We start from the raw sequence: 21,987 nt of genomic DNA, 5'->3' as shown, positions 1-21,987 counted from the left end.
CTGATAAATCTTCTTAGCAAAATAAAACTAGCTCTAATACATTCTTGAAATGATTGAAAAACTATCCCAGCTCCATGCATAATGGTAAAACATGTACATTAAATTCAGAAGGAAGATCAGATTGCTCTTAAACACCACTATTATTCAACACTGATTTAGAAATGGTAATAAGTACCTTAGAGTGAGAAAATAAATAAAAACTATAAATGTAGTAAATCTGGATAATGTTTTTGTCTTGTTTGTTTCTGCAGAGGATGTCTATCTGCCCAGGAGAATCAACCAAAAAAAATGTTTTATATGATAGGAAATTCTAGAATTTTGGCTACTTATAAGACAGGCTGAAATCAATAAATAGAAAAACCAGTCAGTTTAGTTGGAAAATATTATAGGTCTGATTCTGGCAGAATGTGGATTAAGCTAACATAGAAATACTCCCAACACAAATATCTAGAAATGCTGACTCTGTTTTCAAACAAACAGACTTTTTTTCTCTTAAATCGTAGCTGAGCTTTCAATAAAGACAGCTCTCTTCAATTACCAGAAATTAAGGGGAAATTTGAGAGCAAGGCAGAAATCATGCTAGCTGATGGAGCAGTCTAAGAGGGAAAGGGTTTGTGAGCTAGAGCTTTTGTTTTTAACATTCATTCTGCAAGTCCTGAACTCATAAAAAGTAAAGAATTAGAACTGAGAGTGCAGCATGGAACAAGAACCTTCAGTGCTCTTTACAATCAGCGAAATAGAGCAAAAAGCAAAAAGCAAAAACCGAAAGAAAAGCAAAAACCGAAAGAAAAGCAAAATCCAAAACAAAACAAAAAACAAAAAAAGCTTGCCTCTACTCACTTCAGAGAGAAAAGGAATCTCCCAGGAAAAATTAAAACCGTGGGTTTGGACTTCATATGCTATAACCTGCATAGTGTAAGAATCTTCGAATTAGTGTACGGTAGGCCTTAGGCTACTAATACACCTGGGGAACTTTTTAGAAACAAATGTAAAAATCACTCCACAATCCAAAATGCATGAATTCCCCCAGAAAAATTGAGCTTCACTGAAGATGAATTTATAATTTTTAAAAAGTTATAAATCATATGTGGAAATGATCAGCAGAAACAAAAGATTCTACAATAAAGGTCAACAAGAGGATTAGCACTCTAAGAAGTTGAAATAGTAGACTGTAAAGGAGACTGTAAAATGTGTATATATAAAATTATTAGAGACATAAAAAAAGGAATTCAACCATAAGGAAAAAAGTTTTCAAAGGAATGGACAGATTTCACAAAGAGTCAAGTCTAAGCTTCTAAAAATGAAAAATATCGTTAGTGAAATTGAACTTAGTAGATAGATTAAATAGTGGATTAGACCTAGCTGAAAAGGCAATTGGTAAACTGGAAAATAAATTTGATAAAGTTACCCAGAATGCAGCACAAGGTTCTGAAGAGAAAATATGAAAAAGAGGTGAAGAAACATGGATGAACACATTAAAAAGTCCAGTAGCACTAGCAGACCTAATGGGAGTTCCAGGTTTAGACTGGAGGATGAATTAATTCAAACCAGTATTTGAATCCTCAGATTGAAGAAGCAAATAAGATAAATAAAAATTAGTCTGATACATCTATGTCCAGTTGAATTTTGACAAGGATGCAGAGTCCACTCAATGGGAAAGAATTGTCTTGTCACCCAGTGGTACTGGGAAATTGGATTTCCATTTAAATAAGAATGAAATTTGATCCCTACCTCACACCACATAAAAAAAATTAATTTGGTGGATCAATGACCAAAATATAACCTTAATTCCAAAAGATACATGCACCTTAGTGTTCATAGCAGCACTGTCTATGTTAGCCAAGACATGGAAGCAACCTAAATGTACATTAACAGATGAATGGATAAAGAAGATGTGGTGTGTATACACACACACACACACACACACACGCATGAATAAATGGAATATTACTCAGCCATAAAAAGAATAAAATAATGCCATTTGCAACAGCATGGACTAGAGATTATCATACAAAGTGAAGTAAGTTAGACAAATATATGTTACCACTTACATGTGGAATCTAAAAAAATGGTACAAAATGAACTTATTTACAAAACAAACAGACTCATAGACATAGAAAACAAATTTATGGTTACTGGAGGGGAAAGGGGCATAGGATAAATTAGGAATTTGGGATTAGCAGAAACAAACTATATAAAATGGATAACAAGTTCCTACTGTATAGCAAAGGGAACTATAATCAGTATCTTGGAATAACCTATAATGGAAAAGAATATACATCTATATATAGAGAGAGAGAGATAGACATAACATATATCTGAATCACTTTGCTATACACCAGAAACTAACACATTGTAAGTCAACTATACTTCAATTTTAAGAAAGTCTTCCAGACACTTTAAAAAAAAAAAAAGTGAGCATTCTTGGTGTTTTATATATATTGTTTATTCAAGATTACAGCTGTTACAATTCTTTAGACATTTAATTATCTTGTCCTTAGTTTATGATCTTTATTATTGATACCTCAGGTATTTTGTTACCTAAAGTCTAGCAGTTTCCTAAATTGATTTTAATGTTAGTTTTATGCATTTATTTGGTATTGGAAAGATAGGAGTAAAACTGAAAAATTCAACATATGAGCATATAAGACAGTCCTGGGTTGGGCTACTTGGGTTTGAGCATTGACTAGCTGAGTGACCTTGGGCAAGGTACTTAAACTCTCTATGCCTGTGTTTCCTAGGGCTCTGGTTATTGTACTCTACTATGAATTCCCATTGATTTACCTTCATCCAGGGCCAATTGGTGGGAGAGTTAGAGAAGCGGGAGTGGGTGGAAAGCAGAAGGGGAAGGAGGCTTTTGGCCCCACCTTCCTGGAACTGCATTCACTGTAAATAAAGAAGACAGTTCCCCTGTCTCCCAAGTGTGGCTCTTGCAGGTTTCCTGCACCACCACCACCACCACCACCACCACTGGATTTCATGGGAGCTGGGATGTGAAAGAACAAAGAAAAGAGATAGATAAAAGGGCAGAGGATTCCTATACTCTTCCCTTGCCTGGTTCTTGAGCCAGAGCCAGAGTACTTTTCCCAGAGTTCTCTCTGTGCCATAGCACTCAATTTTGATATCTGGCTGTATTATGTTCAGGCTAGAGGTACCAAAGAGGAGGAGGGGCAGAGAAGGTGAACTTCCAGCCAGTTCAGAAATACCTTGAATTCTGGTGTTCTTCCCTGGTGCATCTTCTGCTCTTTACAGAGAATTCTAATAGGTGCTCATGTATTCTGTCCACGTTTTACCATTTCATTTAGAGGGTGGGACAGGGTAAAGTGTGTCTACTTCATATTACCAAGAACCAGACCCTGAATTTCCTTTTAAAAGATCACTTGAGATACTGCCATTATCCCTTCTACTTTCTAACCCAGCACTATTCCTATACTAATGTACAATTTGAATCATATTACTACCTTGCCAGAAAAGCTTTATTATCGCCCCATTGCCTCTAGGATTAAGTACAGACTCATTTTAGCATTCAGATTCCCCAGCTGTATATACCTCATTGTAGCCAGACAGGAATACTTGCTGGTATATAGTTATTCTACCCCATACCTATAGCTTAATTCTGCCTGTCTAAAATAGTTTCCTAATCTTTCCATTTCTACATCTTCAAATTCTACGTATCTTTTACAATTCAAATGCACTACCTTCTTAAAATTTGTTTTAGTTCTCTGCCCTACTACTCTTACGTGTTTCCCATAAAAGGAGTCTGTGATCTCTTCAGCCCTTTAATAACTGTTGTATTTGTGCTTTTTTCCGTGTACACACACACACATACACTTTGTTTTAGGGTTATTTTTATGTCTAGAGATATAGTAACTGTGTCTAGCACAGGCGGTTATGCCTCAGATCCAGTACTTAGGCAGCATTTAGTGTTTATCATGTACCTTTTCACCTACTCCTCTATAACAACTCTTTGAGATCTTTATTCTGAATCTCATTCATATGAAAACCTGAGGGTAATTAAAGTAACATTATCTTAACTCTTCTATAATGGCTGTGAGTTTCTTGAGTGCAGAAATATAATATTCAGTTTTCTGCCACATAATACCTACCATACAACAGCTACTCAGTAAACGTAACAATAGCCCTAACTTTTCTCTTCTTTCTACAGTACCTTGGCCATGTGGAAGTTGATGAATCGAGAGGAATGCACATCTGTGAAGATGCTGTAAAAAGATTGAAAGCTGTATGTATTTGATGGTTGCCAGTGTTGATCTATATGCTGTAAATATTAAAAGATTTTGCTCAGTAAATTTTAGTGACCCACTATCCAGTAAGAACAGTGTTTCTCTTAAGGCAGAAGATGTGGGCTCACTAATAACGAGCACCTTGTGTTGTTCATCTAAAGGTGTAAGTTACAAAGACCAACTTCTGTTTTAGGCCAGACATTACCTAAAAGATATTTTTGATTCAGAACCCATGTTAAACACATGGTATGAATTCTTATAGAAGAATAATATCCTAAAACCAGGATTAAACTATTTCAGTTAGCTTTTTAACCTAACTGTGATAATTCGGTTATAAATTACTGATTTTAAATCTACTATAAGAAACAGCTTTCCAGGAAAAAGTAGAAAGTAGAGATATCTGTGTTATTGGCTTGTGAGGGTTACATTTGGGGGGAACTTATTATCGTGACTGCTGCTCCTCGGTTTCCTTCTCTTCTGACAAACTATGTATTTCCCCTGCCTTGTGCACAAACTTCAGCACGTACTCGAAATGGAGAGTCCTTTTCCAGGATGAATAATGTTTACTTTGCCTGTTATGCCATAGAACTCATCCCAAGCACATGCCTGTGTGTTTCATAAAAGGAGAGAATGGGTTCAGAGTTGATAAAGTTTCAGGTTAAAGTGTTAACTTCATATTTTGGATAGATTTAAAGACTGTTTCATAAGCTCTGACAGCCCTCTTCACAGCCTTCCTTCTCTTCAGTGTGTGGCCTTTCCCCCTTTTCTGTGAAAGCTTTAAGCATTACTTTTGCATGCCCTTGCCCCAAACAGCATTAAATACTTGTTGCTTTGGATTTGCTGGTGTGGTGGGCTGCCGCAACTTTGGCTACTAATGAGTACTTTTTTTTTTTTTTCAATTTGCTTAGTAATCAAAACTTTTCTGCTTCTTGGTACATTCTATATGACCTCTTACATATAATTCCTCAATATAAAAGATATAAAATTAAAGAAGCAATGAACTCAGAGAAGTGGATCATATTTTAGAACAAATGTCTGGATCTGTCATAGAAAGGAAAGGAGAAAAATAATTATAGTATGCCAAAAACTAGAAAAAGACCGCAATATATAGACATATGTACACATAGATGCACGTTACCTCAGATTTTGGTGATTTAAATTCTTAAATAATTGAAGCCTTTCTTAGTCTCTCTGTGCTCTCCAGTTAATCATCATAAATGTTAAAGGAACTTTATAGAATTCCATGTCTGCCTGCATATATTCTCCAGTTAAATACAGCCTCAGATAATTTAATTTTCCAAGAAATTTAAATTCAGTCTCTTCTTTAACAAAGTAATTCTAAATTCACTAGAAGAATAAGGTAAGATTATCTAAGAACACTGAAAAAAGTAATACAGTGATTTTCTCTGCTAGTCATTAAAGAATATTTTAAACATCGTAATACTAATGACTGAAAACAACAGACAAGTCAGTGAATAGACTAGGTAGGCCTGAAACAAACTTTAGTTATTAAAATCTTACAATTTATATAACGTTTCAAAGGGAACTGTGGAATGAGCCTTTGGAAAGTCTTTTAATTCAGAGTATGTTTTCATGTTTACTCTAAATAAGGAGAAACTAGGGATGGTTAAGTTTGCCCAGAAGATGATTAAGAAGTGTGGTATTTAGTTGTTTTGATGAGCAGTCAGTCCTCTTAACTGTCTAGTTATTTTTTTTCAACCTGTTTTTAATTAGAAACATCTCTTCTTTATATAGGTAGTATATATTCATTCTATAAAATGCAAATGAACAAAAACAGTGCATAAAATCACTTGTAATCCCAGAAATAGCCAACTATTCACTGTCTAGTTTTAAAACAGAGTTTTTAGTTGAGTAAGTCTTTTTGTTTCATTTCACCTTTTTGTTTTGAACCAAGGAGATTATAAACCATAAGCATTATTTGAGGACTATTTAATAAAATTTTATTAGTTTTTATTTTCACCAGAAATAGGAAACAGATTACCACTTGAATATCTATGCAGTGTCCGGCACATCATAGCCACTCAAAAAGCATTTCTGGAATAAATATTCATTAAAACAACTTAGTCTTCAATATGTGGTCAAATTGAATCTCACAATAATCATCATAACCATTTGTTATATTCAATATTTTAAAGTTTATGAAACCCTTTTGCATATCTCTAAAAGATCCTTATTTCCCTGTGCCCTTTATGACTAAAATGAAATTTTATATATATTGATTGCTTTTCTGGACATGCTTAGACTTTTGAACTTTGAGGGGAAATTGACCACTTCTGAACTTTCGATTCAAGAAGTTCTTTAAAATTGTCCAGACTAACCCTATCCAGGAGACTTGGAGCAAGTGTTGTATAATAATTTTACATAGGCAAACATGTATTTTTATTTTAAAAGATAGAATTTCTGGGAGACTAGTGCCAATTTCCTATTTATCTTACTCAGTGAAGCTTCCCCTTCTATTAATATCCTTTCTAATGCTGTATGGAAAAGCTTGCAGAAACTTGGAAGTCTTCAGATGTTATTCTTCTCAGATCATGTTAGTCCACAAAAATTTGTGATTTTTATTTTCTTTTTATATTTTTACTATGCAGAAATTTCTAGATGTCTTGTCCCCCTCTTACCAAACATTCATCTAACAAACACTCCAATCTGCTGTGCCAGGTGCTTATATTGTGCCAGAAGCAGTGTGTCTGGAGATTTGTTTGTTTTCATAGATGATAAATCTTCCTCTTGGAATTTCAAATAAATGGAAGCAAATGTAAAAATGTACAAACCTACAGGTTAAAGAAGAAATAGCATGCCTACAGAAGAAGTTTGAATGCCAAAAAGTTTTAAAATTTTAAGAATTACAAAAGCTCAGATGTACCAGTTAAGTAGGAAAACAAACTTTTTTTTTTTTTTTTTTTGGTTGGGGAGGAAAACAGACATCTTAAACCTATCACTTGAATGATCTTTGAACTAAAAATGTAACATTCTAGTGCTTTTTAAGTTTGTGGGGCATTGAGGAAGCAGGATAATATGCAAGCACAATTTTTTTTTTCCCTTGAAGTTGTCCCTCACAATTTAGGATTACTTTAACTTCAACCTACTTTTTAAAAAATTTTATTTCTTTTTTTTAATTAAACAATTTTTTTAAATTTTAATTCTTTTAGTGGTGGTATTTCATATTAAGTGCTAAGCATGCACTCTACCACTGAGCTATACCCTCTCCCCTTCAACCTACTTTTAATTAGAAACATCTATTAAACATTTAACTTCAATTAGAAGTTAGCATACTTAATATTCTCAAATGAAAAGATATTATAACTAAACAACATGCTTCTCAGAGTATAAACGTGTTTAATTTCTTTTTTACTTTGTATGCATAGACTTATTTACAGCTATTGCAATTTGTTTCCTCTGTGGCGTAATTTTACAAGTTAGCCACGTAGGGACTTAGATTGTATAGGATAGATAACAGAAATGGCTACTGCCCATTTCCAGTGCCTTTATAGCATAGTTAGTTTCAAGGTGAGGAGTGCTGTCATTTATCAGTCTATTTTGTAAGAAGTATATAGGGCTTTTGGTTGCCTTGTTTGACACTGGTCCAAGATGCCCTTCCTTCTAACAGGTCTTATCTTCCATTGTCTCTGTAAATGTTTCTCCCTCTCTGTCTTGGTTTTAGACTAGTTTCATTATACTACCAGTTTCTAATATGTTGGTTTTTTATTCACTATTTGATATATTTGTTTTAATGTATGTTCTTGTTTTAGCAGGTAAAAGAATCATAACTTAATTTTTTTAGTTAATATTATTTTCTAATCTAGTAACTGTCTTTTTATGCATTTTGCATGGCAACTTTTTTCATTAACATCCGAGGTCTTTTCTAAAAAGAAGGCAAACTCCATGTTTAACAAGAGCTTTTCGGGAGCTAAATTAAATATTAACAGATCTCCTTCCCTCATTTCCGTATCCCTAAAGGATGGTGAACCTTTTAACTTTGGCTGCAACTTTAGAAGCTGGTAGTTACTTAAAGCTAACAAAGCTAGGGTCACCAAACTTGGCAGCAGAAATAAGCTTAGTCTTATTTCCAATAACTATACCCCAATTACTTTATTATATTTGCAGCTTAAGTTTGAAACATTTTGTGGAAATCTTTGATGCTGTTTGTGATTTTCAAAACCTAGAGAGGAAACAAGCTATTCAGTGTTTGAGAGTATTGAATGAGTTTATAATCTGAGAGAGGCAGATTTCTGTACAGTTGTCTTTTTCTAGACATTTACCCAATAATAAAAGCAAATTGTAAATGGCAAAGGCTTAAAGTATAGTTCCACCAAAACTAGGAGATGTTAAAGCTAAGCTAGCTGGGTGAGTTAGAACTCATCTACTTTGTGTAAGTTCTTCAGGTTTTAAAGGTAGTCAGTTTTCACAGTTTGTATATGCTTAAAAATTGATGCTGGGACCATAGACAGCTATGTCTCTCTTGTGTACATAGTTTCAGAATTGTATATTTATAATTGTGAATGCAAGTTTCTTTATTCTAAAACAGTAGCATTTTTAAAAAGAAAACATCCCTATTCCTCAGATTTCATTTGACGTTCACAGATGTGGTTTGGCTCCCAGATATATTTTTTCCCCTCAGCTCCAGTGAAAGCATTGGTCTTGTGTTCTTTATAGATGATTTATTCTGTGTTTGAAATAGAGCATATCTATTATTTCCCTATCATTGTTGTAGGATTGATCATCACGCACATACCTACAAATCGATCCTAATGCGTAAGGATTCTCTATGTGACATTTTGAATTCAGCAAGAAAAAGTCTGCCAAGGACCCTCCCTGCACACTCAAAATTTAATTTTATGTGTGATACTTTCTAATGTTATTATGTGGTTATTTGAATGTGGACTGGTTTTTTAATTGGTGACCTCCACATATTTGACCAGTGATTTTAAATTGAAAAGTATATATGGAACCAATCTATTTACCACCCACTATTATAAAATTTTAAATATAAATCTTACCAAACGAGTATGTCCTAATCTTTTTCTCTGCTGCCAAATTTGGATAATTTCTATTTTAAGGGGAAATAGAGAATACTAACTAACTAACTAGTTGCTCTGCATGGATACAGGTTCTGATTTCTTTTCACTCTTTCCATAGATTCTTAGGCCATACAGTATGTTTCCCTGCGTTTTCACGCACCCTTCCTTTTTCCTTGTCACTCCTAGTATGGATAACTCTTTAAAACTCTCACTCCCTCCCCTTTTCCTACTTTGCCCCTTCCCAACCTCTGTATGTGCTTATTGCTGTGAAACCCTGGGACATTTAGCCCGTACAATAATAGCGCTCGACTTGTCCCCCTGTTCCTCCAGGAAAGGAAGTTCTTCAAAGGCTTCTTTGGAAAAGTAAGTTTGATGCCACATTTGTGCTTGCTTTATAAGGAGTTACACCCCTAGTATAGCACTGACATACTTTTTTAAAAGTACAGCTTTGGTATCTTTATAATACAGGAATTGATTTGACTGAATATAGAAACTAATGAATTGGAAAGCTGCTGTCTGTGTGTCTGTTGATACTAAATCTGATGATTTCTAGGAAAGTCTAATAAATAAACCAAGTAGGTTAAAAAAGGATTGTCTACCTCAAGACTAGGTGTTAAAATAAATTTAATTTGATCTTGTAAAATTGTTCATATTAGCATATTAGTTGAGTTTTTTAACAAGTGGATTTTATTTAGTGCTCAATGTTGACAGAGAAATGAGAAGAAATATTAAATTCAGTTGAAAATTAAATGTATCCCAGATTTACATTCATTGCTATTACTTTTTTTCAATCTAAGTTAAATTTCAGATGAAATAAGTGAAAGTACATCAGCTTATCTTTGGGGATCCTATGATTTTTAACCTGGGATGCTAATCTAAGAAAAACTCTTAATTAGTAGTCTACCAAATATCAGTTATATGTGGAATGTTTTTTAGGTAGATACTTTTCAAAGAATGGTTGTTTAATGTTCAGATTTCCTTAGAATTAAGACTGTAAATTAGTCTTAGGTGACTATAGGATGACAATACAAAAATAGATAAATACATTTCTAACATTTTTGTGTCTAAGTATATCATTGTTTAGTTTTGAGTAAGTGCTACAAAATAATTCAGACCGAGGCAGTATGAGAAATAAAACTACTGTCATGGAATAACTGAATGTACATTACTAAAAGTTTACGTGAATATAAAAATCCCATCACAGTTTTTCACTGGGCGGTTTTGTTACTTTGGAAATTTGTTTTAAAGAACAATCAGTTTCCATTTCTTTCTCAAGTAAATATTTTAGTTGTAACCCTGTTTTTTTTTTACATATTCTTGTTTAGGTCATCTTTATACTAATGTAAACAATTTTGAAGGATTTTAGATTGAATGGTTTAATTTAGTAACTTCTGTCAATCTGAAATAAAAAGGTACATAATTTACCCACACATGTCATAATAAAATTTTTTAGTAAATATTTTGAGCCTGAGTCAAATTAACAGGTCCATAGAATGTGGAATCTATCTATATCTAGAAAGAATGAGTCCTGTAGACATTTGCATCATTATAAATAGGCACTGTAATTGTTAAGCAGATTTTTTGTGGAATATTCTTTCCCAAATAGAATTTCTCAAAGCAATTTCACATCATTATCATCTAAGTGATCAGTTTTTAATTATGTCTACTTTAGTAAAACATTGATTTGGCTTATAGAAAAAAACATGTTAAAGTAAAATTTTTAAAAGGTTATATAACATGTTAGAGAACAAAGGTAGCTCTCACTTGAGATTCAGTCCCAAGGTGGCAATATTCATTGCTATATAAAATGGGGTCATGGTGTATCTAAAGTGTCACTGAACTGGGTGACACTGCATTTCTTAGCTGTTTTCATTGCATTTTGCTACATGGTAAATGAATATGGCATGAGAAAGAAAACTCTGAATTATCTCACTTAATCCTTAAAATAACCCTGAAATTATTATTCTTCCCAGTTTTACAATGAGAAAACTGAAGTTTATAGATGTTCAGTGACCTTCATGAATCCACAGATGTGATAAGTGGTAGAAGCTAGGGTTTGAACCCAGATAATCTGACTCCATAATCTATACTCTTAATCATTATGCTGTACAATCTGTTTTCAGGTTATTTATAAGCAAAGTTTAAAAGATTAACCTTAAAAGATGGTAGTAAATTAAAAGCTGCCTGGAAACTCACTTTTACTTTTTAACTTTTTTCTTTAAGGTAGTAATTTAATTTTGGATTTTTATCTCTGGTCAGTTTACTTTTTTATTGCAGTTAAAGCTTTAAATAATCTTTTTCGGTGGTTCAAACTATCATTTTATTTATTTGGAAATATTTAAATAATACTAGTGAGTTTGACTCCCATAGAATTTCCTTAGAAGATACTAAATAATCCCATAACGTGAACAAATATGACTCTTAGAATACTTTTTTTTCTTCCAGTTTTACTGAGATAGAATTGACATACAGCACTTACGAGTTTAAGGTACAGCGTAATGATTTGACTTCAAACATCATGAAATGATTCCCACAATAACTTTAGTGAACAGCCATCATCTCATATAGATACAAAACAGAAATTTTTTTCTTATGTTATTGTGGGAAGAATTCTTTTTATGGCAAGGCAATTTTATTCTTTTTTCTTTGTTTTCATTTTCAGAGCAATTTTATTCTTATATGCAATTTTTTTAAGTTATAGTAAGTCATTAAATGAGTTTGGAAAGCCAAGGGGGTAAAATCATCACTCATAATCTTCCCAGAAAGGTGCTTTTAAATAAAGAAGTTCAATTTGGAGCCGTTTAAGTCTTTCAAGTTGCCATCATTCAACTCACATTCACACTAATCTGTAAGAGGTAGTCTGGTGGAAGAGATTTAGTTTGTTGAGTTTGCTAAGTCAATTATGTGTTGATGAAAGCTAAAACTGAAGAATCTCATAGAACAGTATATGACAGGGAGTTTTTATCTAGTGCAGTTCCTCATAAATTTTGACACTTTACTAGCCTTCACATCATGTGTGGTTTAATGGTCCAGGATAAGGAGAACAATAGTTATCAAGAAGTGTTTCCATCAAACATATTTATATAAAAGTAGTTGGGGGAAGAATTATTAACCCCAAGTCTGAACTTATAAATCATGGCCAGGAGAAGTGCTTCTTCTTTTTTGCTAAGGTGTGTCCTAGACCTGACCACCCTGTCCTATTCTGTTGGGGACCAGAATTCCCTGTTCTTTCAGCTGATGAGAGCATTGCCTCCAGAAGCTTTAGCAATGAGAAACAGATAAATCTGTGTCTGTTCAAGACTGTATTATTAACCCATTGTAAGATTACACACATCTTAGAAGGGGAAAAAAATCCTGAAACCCTGAAATACCTTTTTCTAGACTTAGCTACATTAAATTGCTCCTTGTTTTAGGAAAGCCAAGAATGTACTCAACTCTTTAGGGGTATTATATGTACCTTCACTAGTGTATTTAGCCATATTGGGCAAATATTTTATTACAAAGCAATTACATGGCACCTAACATTTGAAAAGGATCTTTTAATTTTAATGTAGTTGAGGAAACTCATGAGCTGAGTAATCTATATTAACATTTTATGAGGAACTGACTGAACACAGAGATATAAAATGTTCTTAGACCACTCTATTAGGTCTCTTTTTAAAGCCATTGTATTAGAAAAACTCAGTTCAGTCTACTTCCTGTGAGTCTTTCTCACGTGTGTCTTTTACTACTGACACAAAACACTCATCACCAAATGTGTAGATTTTTTCCCCTACCCCAAGCAATTCTTTGTGACACCAGCTGGATGTCCTACAATTTAATTCAGTTCCAACACTATCTACCTGGAGATAGTGTCAGATCCCACTGATTTAAGGACTTAGTCTCACAAGACTGCTCCCACCCATGTCAGATGCCAGTTGCAGGTAGTAGGTACCTATAACTTCTGTCCAGTTTGGCTACAAATGGGAGTGTCCCACGACCTCCTCAGGTTCAATTAATTTACTAGAACAGCTCACAAAACTCAAGGAAACACGTTTACCAGTTTTTTTAAGGATATGACGAAAGATACAAATGAAGAGCCAGATGAAGGGCAAGGTCTGGGAGAGTCTTAAGCACAGGAGCTTCTGTCCTTATGAAATTGGAGTGTGTCACCCTCCCCATGTCAATGTGTTTGACAACCCGGAAGCTCTCTGAACCTTGTACTGTTGGATTTTGCAGAGACTTCCTCATGTAGGCACGATCAATTATTATTTCCAATTCCAGCCCCTCTTCCCTCTCTAGAGGATGGGGGATAAGGCTGAAAATCCCAAGTTTATCATAGCTTGGTCTTTCTGATGACCAGCCCTCATCCAGGAGTCGTCCAGGAGCCCACTCAGAGTTGTCTTGTTGAACAAAAGCTGCTCCTAGCGCTCTTATCACTTAGGAATTTACAAGGGTTTTAGGAGCCATGTGTCAGGGATGGGGTCAGAGAGAGACCAAAAATCAGAACAAGAGATGCTCCTTGTACTCTTATCACTTAGGAAATTACAAGGATTTCAGGAGCTCTGTGCCAGGAACCAGAGGCAGACACCAGTATGTATTTTCTACTATCTCACAGCCATTTACTTGTATTTATATAGAGCTTTATAGTTTATGATGGGCTTTGACCTACTTTCCAGCTTCCTACTCATAACAGCTCAGTGAATTAGACACGATAGTTCATGAAACTACTTTTAACAAATGAATAAACAAACTCAAGGAGGTCATCCAGCTAGCAGTAAATGGTAGTGCCTACCCTGAAACCAAAGTTTTCTGAAACTTGGTGCAGAGTTCTTTCACCTACCCCGTGTTGACATTGTCTCATTCAAAAGTTCTGGCCTCTGCTTGCCTCAGGTAGATCTTAATTGTAGTGAATGGAGAAATGTCAAATGCAGGAGACACTAGACAGCTCAAGAGCCTGAATGCTTCCCACAAATATACATTGTCTGGCCTGCACACAGTTTATAAATTTGAATTAGCTGCCAATATTTCAGACATTGAAAGCTTTCACATAAAAACTAGGATGTCTCTCTCAAGAATTAGAAGATCTGACAAAACAGCGTGCTTTCTATGTGGCAACAATGGCCTGAGCTGAACAGCAACTGTGCCTTTTGGTTGCCTCTTTGCCACAATCCCTGCAGCTCCCTATGGTCCTTACACTCAGCCTGCTTCACTCATTTTGTTACCAGCTTTTAACCTTGTAGGCATTTGAGTTTGTGAACTCCTCGGGCTGTTATGTCGCTTTGATTTTTTTTTGGGGGGGGTAGGGGTGGGTAACTACTTCTAACTGTACAAAAATCACCAAAAATACGATAATACCTGTTCTAACAGATCCTGTTGATGTACTGCCAAATATGTTTTCCCCCCAAGTTTTTATGCTGTTAAAATTGTTAAATGGCATCTTTAGAAATGGTTTTAGAGAATACATAGTTGAAAAGCAATGCATGATTATATTGTTTTCACCTAACTCTCAAGAGTAAAACATTTCATGGCATTATGACCACTGTTAAGTCAGTGTACTCACACCTGCTTTCTATTTAGATGTTCTCCTCAATGGCAAATTGTACTTAGTGCTTATCTTCATTCTAGATCCTTTTCTTTACAAGTGAAGAAATGTCTGCTGCCTCTTTCCCATTCTGCCTTTCTGCTTTAAATTCCCATGCCCTTTCTTCTATAAATTTTACCTTCTCTTGTATTTTATTAGATACATCTTTTAGGATTTGGTTTATTTTTCCTTTTGAAGTGCTTTATAAAAGATTTCTGAAGAAAGGAACAGTGGACAATCCCAAGAATAATCAGAGGATTTCCATTAATCCTTGGTTCCAGTGTTTCCTGTGACGTGAGCAACTAATATGTGAAATGTCCTGGTCACTGACCTTTTCTAGATTAAAAAAATTTTACTTACCTTTAGAGTTACCTTTGTTATTTGTATTCATGAAAGCTCAGTGGTTCTCAGTCCTCAAGTCATAGTGTTTAAAACATACTTGAGACAGTGCCACGCTATCCAGATCAAAGATGATGAACAAGACAGTCTCCATTTTTCAGTCCATTTACTCTCTCATTTTTAGATGACTGTTTGATGAGTCCTTCCTTTTCCTTAAACCTCCAGAATTTCTTACTCTGTTCTCTTTTCAGCTGATGACCTTGCTTCACTTCACTGAAAAAATAGAATCAGTCAGCCTCAAATATGACACCACACCTACTCACCTACATGCAGCCATGCACATACAGTCTGTTTTCTCTCCTGTTCAAGAGATGAACTGTCTGTGCTCCTCACTGAGGCCAACTGCTCCATGAGATTCTTGTTCCAGCTCTTACTTATTCCAGCAGTGCTACCCCCCCACCCAGGTCTCCATAATCCATGTTTCTTTCTCTAGTGGATCATCCATTAGCATAAAAACAAACCATCTTTTAAAAAAAAGTTTCTTCTTGGTGCCTTCAGTTTCTGCTCTTCCTCCCTTTGTTAAACTTATTTAATCAGATGTTTACCCTCACCACCTGTCAAGTCGTCTTCTGTATTACTATTCCAATAGTCCTATCAACAGCATTTGACATAGCTCATCTCTCCTCTTCTTTGAAACACTATTCATTTGGAGTTCAGGGGTCGTACTCTCTCAGTTTTCCCTTATATTGCTGCCTACTTCTCAGTCTGTGGACTCTTTTCTACCTACACCTCTCCCGTGATGATCTCATCTAGTGTTATGGGTTTAAATACCATCTCTATGCTGATGATTTTGAAATTTCTATTTCCAGACATCTCCCCTGAACTCCATAGTGGTGTTTCTGTCTTAGAAGCAGGATAGCATAGGGGTCAAGGACACAGACTCTGGAGATCTAGATTCCTTGTATTTAATCCTAGCTCAGCCACTTATTAATTCTGTGACTTTGGGAGAGGTTCATAACCATTCTGTACCTCAGCTTCCCCTCAATTGAAAAAAAAAAAAGGATAATACTAATACCAACCTCATGTGATTGTTGTAAAGATTAAATGAGTAAAATATAAGCAAAGTGTACAGAACAGCCTGCCATATGGGTACATATGAGATATTATTATCATCATCATCATTAAACATTTCACACCAGACATGTCACACTAACGTGTCACAAACCAAATTGCAAAACTCTCTCCCAAACTACTCTTCCCTAGTCTTCCCCATCTCAGTCCCTGTGCTTTAGCCCAAAATCCTGGATCCAGTCTTGACTCCTCTTTCTCTTATACCCTGTATCCGTCCCATCAGTATTTCCTGTCTCACTACCCCCACCACTACTGTCCTGGTCCAAGCCAGCTTCTCCTCTTGCCTGAATCATTGTATTCGTGTTGTACTCCACCTGCTTTCATTATCCCTCTACCATTTGTTCTCAAGATACCAGCCTGAGTGATTTTTAAGGCAGAGGTCTGATTGTGTTGCTCCTCTGCACTGGATCCTCCAGTAGCTTCCTGACCTACTCAGAGTAAAAATCAAAGTCTTTTGGGCTGAGTAGGCCATTGTACATGAATTCTCCCTGTCCCTTTTCCTGTCTTCTCCTACTCTTGCTTCCTCTGTTTCATCCACACTAGCCTTCTTGCTATTCCTTGAGCATATTAGGTATGCTTCGACCTCAGGACCTTTGCATTTGCTATAACCTGTAGTCTGGAACACATATTATCCAGACATATGCATGGCTTTCTTCCTCATCTCTTTCCATTCTCTTCTCTAAAGCCCCATTTTCAGTGAGGCAGTCACTGAGAACCCTATTTTAAATTCCAAATACCACCCTCCTCCATATATACACACTTACTATTCCTCTTCATAGCTTTATTTTTCTCTGATAGAGCTTATCACCATTTTTCATCCCATGCATTTTACTTGTTTCTCTCTTCCTCACTAAAACATAAGCTTTGTGTGGACAGAGATCTTCACCTATTTTGTTCACTGCTGAATCTTCAGTGCCTAGAATAATATGTGGTCCATAGTAGCTGCTCCAAAATGAGTCAGTGAATGACAAATGCTTTCAAGTTTACTCTGTAGTGGGAAAAACAGGACAGGTAGAATACTGGTTACTAAATTGTGTAAAAATAGCAGGTACTACTGGAGCAGAGATGGAGAATGAATGCTAGAGATAGTGATGAAGGCTTCTGAGAGGAATGATACCTAAGGCTGAGACTTAAACTGTGAGTTCCAGTTAAGTTAGAGGAGAAAAGCATTTCAGACAGAAGGAATAGCATTAACAGGACCACTGGGGTGAGTGAGAACCTGCCTCAGCTCATTCATTCATTCAACCTAGAGATATACAGAAGGAGACAGAAGATGAGACCCAAGTTTATGGTATGGATGACCAAGGCGGTGCAGGAATGATTCTCTGAGATGACGTATGATGGATTTGGTTTTGGACAGATTGAATTTCAGATCCCTGTGGAATTTTCATTTCTGCTATTATACACATTTGAAATATGAACTTAATATTAGAATAATTTCCCCTTCCTGCAATTAAAAGTGATTTGGCAAACTAGATGAGCTAAATTGCTTCCAAAAAAATCTCTCCTTTGCTATGTTGGTTTATAACATGCTACCAACCCTTATTTTTTTCCTGGAAGCCTTTAAAGGCCACTCTCACTTAAGAAAGTGTGGGCTAAAAGTTACTGTACTTTTAATGAAGCAGCCATTGGAGATAGTACCAGTCTCAAATTCTGTAGAAAGTTGTTTCCCTTCACTGTTTTGTCCTTTGGAGAACACTCACTGTATCTTGAAATTGTAAGACAAAATTTGTTCATTACATGATTTATTAAGAAATTCAAGTATCATCAAATTATAGATTTTAAGGCCCTTCTCAGATATTTTAAAAAAAAAAGTTTCCTGTGAAAGAAGAGAAGTCTCTTGTCATTCATTACAAGGCATACTGTGTCATAGTTGCCCACTAACATATTATTACAATAACATAACATTATTACTCCTAATGACTGGGTTATCTCTGTGTGTAGGTATGACAGAAAGACTGACCAGAGATTCTTTACACATGGGTTACCCTTGAAGACCTCTTTGGTGTGTAGCAGAGAGAACTTTGTGCAATAGAATGGCAAATCACTGTTGCTCAGAAAGAGTGACTCACTCTACCCTTTCTGCCCAGATTGGCTGTCTGCTGCTGTTGCTTCTTAACATTTCATAGCTCTGCCAAATTATGCTTCTGTGTATCTTTATAGCATTTCCTTGCTTTGGCTTACGTCAGAACACCTTTTTTCTTTTATCTATCATACACCCAACACAATTGTCTTGCCTTCAAATATCACTTCTATTTATGTTGATTAATTGCATGTTCTTATTTCATTGGTGGCCTTGGGAATCGTAGAACATTAGAGTTGGACTGCACCTGAGTTCTGGGTCTCAATTTAAAGTAATAGGATATGAGCGCATTTGTTTAAAAAAAAAAAAAGAAAAAGATAGAAAGAATTGAGGGACATAAAATTCCAAATAGGTCTACTATTTCAGTATAATGAATTGTCTTTCCCAAAAAAGATTTAATTAATGATCACTTTCCAGAGATTATGATGATTTGTTTCTGAGGGATGGTTTGTATCAGAGGTCATCAAAATGTGACCCCACTGCCTGTTTTTGTAAATAAAGTTTTATTGAGACAGATCCATGTCTATTTGTTTACACATTATCTGTGGCTGCTTTTGTGCTGCAGGGCAGAGTTGAATAGTTGTGACATAGACCATATGGCCTACAAAGCCTTAGCTACTTGGTATCTGGTCCTTCACAGAGAAAGTTTGCCAGTCCTTGATTTAAACAGTTTAGAAACTTACTTCTCCAACTGGAAATCTGAAGTGCTTCCCCAGATAGCACCGATATGTAAAAAAAGTGACTGTAAGGACTTGTCAGCATACTGAGAATATTTTCAACTTGTGATCTCCATTCTTTGTTTTGATTTGGGGGTGGGGGAGGGGATTCGGTTTGTTTATTTATTTATTTTTAGAGGGAGTCACTGGGAATTGAACCCAGGACCTTGTGCATGCTAAGCATGCGCTCTACCACTTAAGCTATACCCTCCCCTGTGATCTCCATTCTTCTTTAATTTACTGTTTAAAGTGGTGTCTAATGGAAAAAAAAAAAAACTTCTGGAGATAAATAGGTAGGTAGATGGCAGTTCTTTATTGAAATTAGTTATTTCAGTTGCCTTTTATTGTGAGTGTCTTTTGTATTTAGGGGAAAGTGATCTTATAGTATACTGAGCTTGTTTAGTTATTATTTCCATGTCATTTCTGCAACCACTTTGTGTTTCTTCACAGGTATTTTCATGTGAAGGTTACCCGTGCATTTCTTTTAATGGCAGCACAGTTTTCCTGATTCAGTCATTTGTGATGGACCCAGTGTCAGTGTCTGCTTATTTTCTGTATTGGTTTATATGTACCTATAATAAAAGATGTTTAAGGGAGATGTTTGCTTTAAAACTCTAAGCTGGATATTTAGAGAGTTGAGTGATTACTTGAAAATTATACTATTTCCTGTTTTTCTCTCATAGATTAGCTTGATCCTTCTCAGATTTTACCAGTTTAAATTCTAAGTTACTGACATTCTCTTCATGTTAGGCCCATTTTCTTTCTTTGAAGAATAAGTAGTTTTCTCTTTGTTGTAAAACTATATTTTTGTACATTGACACTAGTCAGTGAGAATTCTACCTATAACCTTGAAATTATTATTAAAATAGACACTATTGGAACATTGGTGATGAAATAATTCTTAATGTCTCACATATGCATTACCCCTACTACATTTCTATTAGTGTCTGAAGTATTATATAGCCCTTTTTAAAGATAATTTTATTTTTTACACTTAAAAATTTTTTAATTTATTTATTTATCATGGGGGAATTAGATTTATTTATCTATTTATTTATTAATTACTGGAGGTACTGGGGCTTGAACCCAGCAATTTGTGCATGGTAAACAAGCACTCTACCACTGAGCTATACCCTCCACTCCCTCAGTCTTTTTTTTTTCCCAAGGAGTGTTTATGTCACTGAAATGTATGTAAATTCTGTATTTATTATCAGAATGAAAGACTCTAAAGTTTACAGGTAGTATAGAAACATTGCTACTATAGAATTTATGAGAGGAAGTCTAGGCTTAATTTCAGCTGCAGGTGTCTTTGAGTGTTAATATCTTAATACCTGATTGAAGTAACTGTAGTGTGGCAAACTATAGTGACATTCCAGAACAGCACTCAAGTGTATGGACAAATGGAAGAACTCATATTATCTGTTCTATTCTCCTATTTAGAGAGATCAAAGGCTATGAAATTTGACAGATACAGTGCCTCACTGATACATTAGTACAACACCATAAAAATTATTATAAAGACATACCTCAAAAAGCAGAGATGTTTTCATGTCTAATTGGGCCAAGAAAGTATTTTCCTGTATGTGATAAGGAAACTAAATGGAGAACAGTCCCATTCTAAAATGGCCTTTTATTCTGCCCACCTTCAGTCTCCGAACCTTGAAGTAGTTGCTGGACTCTGTAGGCCACAGCTACATAATGAGCATATTGATAAAACTGTAAATTTAATTTCTTACACAGGATTTTCATTGCCTTTTGGCAGTCTTCTGTGTCACGGATTAGCTGTCTCCTATCCCTACAGCAGATATTTAGCAAATTTATTCCTTCAGCAACTATGTCTTAAACTCCTGCTCTGTTCTAAACTCTGAGGATATATCAGTGAACAGGATGGAAAAAACCCTGCCCTCGTGGAGCTTACCTTCCAGCATAATGCTGCATAATAAGCATTGGTTAAATATGGGCAGTTACTGTTGCTGGTGGGGTGTCTGTTTTCCCAGTTAGCCTGGACAGCGCCAATATAACGCCTGTTTCTGGGTTTTAATAGCACCCTCTTTTCTCTTTCAAAGGGGTCCCAGTTTGAACAGTAAATTATATGACCACACTAGTTCTAAACCTTTTACATCTATTAACTTATTGAATCCTCATAATAATCCCATGAGGTTGTAACGCCATTAACATCATTGTGTAGATGTGGAAACTGAAGTATAGAGAACTCAAGTAATTGCTCTTGGTCATACTAGTAAGTGGCAGAACCAGAATTCATATCCACACAACAGCTTGATTCCAGGGTGTGTTCTCTGAGTCAATATACTGCACTGCCCCAGTACTGCTGTTGTAAATCTTTACTTCTTTACCCTGCCTGTCTGCATTCTTCCCAGTAAAGTAAAGCGGGTTGTCTCATCTTCTTCACAGATGAATCTGTGGCTCTTTGAAGTGAACTTCCTCAACTTGTCACTCTCTCCTTTACAAATCCATCTTCATTTCTGCTCGGCTTCATTCCATCCCTCCATTTCAAGAAAGAGACATTCCCCTTCCCACCAAAAACTTGTATTCTAGCCTCATCCCATTCCGCCTCCTGGAGGACTTTGTTCTCTATGTTACTCTTCTCTCTCTTGGGTCTTCAGTCTCCATCTTTCCACTGGCTTTTCCCATTCAGTGTGTAAGCATGATTTGTTGTTGTTGTGTGTATTACTCTTAAGTTTATTAATATAATGATGATAAATGGCTACCAATTATTTACTGCCTTCTTTAAATCCCAGATACTGTATGTATTCTGATCCTTTAACAGATCCTGCAGATACTTTACAGATAAAGAAATGGAAGCTCAGAGGGCTACATAACTTGCTTAACTTATGAATAGTGGCACTGAATTCAG

General features: G+C 35.5%; 1 protein-coding gene across 10 annotated transcripts in view; it reads left to right on the top strand.

Moving 5' to 3' along the window:
- NUMB (NUMB endocytic adaptor protein) overlaps positions 1 to 21,987 on the top strand; it is a 157,378-nt gene that overhangs the window by 118,208 nt on the left and 17,183 nt on the right. For 7 of the 10 annotated variants that reach the window (XM_064486097.1, XM_031454007.2, XM_031454008.2 and 4 more), the window contains 2 exons: positions 4,166 to 4,240; positions 9,611 to 9,643. In XM_064486097.1, coding sequence (XP_064342167.1) covers positions 4,166 to 4,240; positions 9,611 to 9,643 — 108 coding nt within the window. The remainder of the gene's footprint in view (positions 1 to 4,165; positions 4,241 to 9,610; positions 9,644 to 21,987) is intronic. The other 3 variants (XM_031454005.2, XM_064486098.1, XM_031454004.2) reach the window with 1 other exon arrangement.

The sequence above is a fragment of the Camelus dromedarius genome, chromosome 5, assembly GCF_036321535.1.
Source record: "Camelus dromedarius isolate mCamDro1 chromosome 5, mCamDro1.pat, whole genome shotgun sequence".
NCBI classification, from domain to species: Eukaryota; Metazoa; Chordata; class Mammalia; order Artiodactyla; family Camelidae; genus Camelus; species Camelus dromedarius.
Note: the sequence above shows the minus strand (reverse complement) of the source record. Positions and strands in the feature narration are given on the sequence as shown.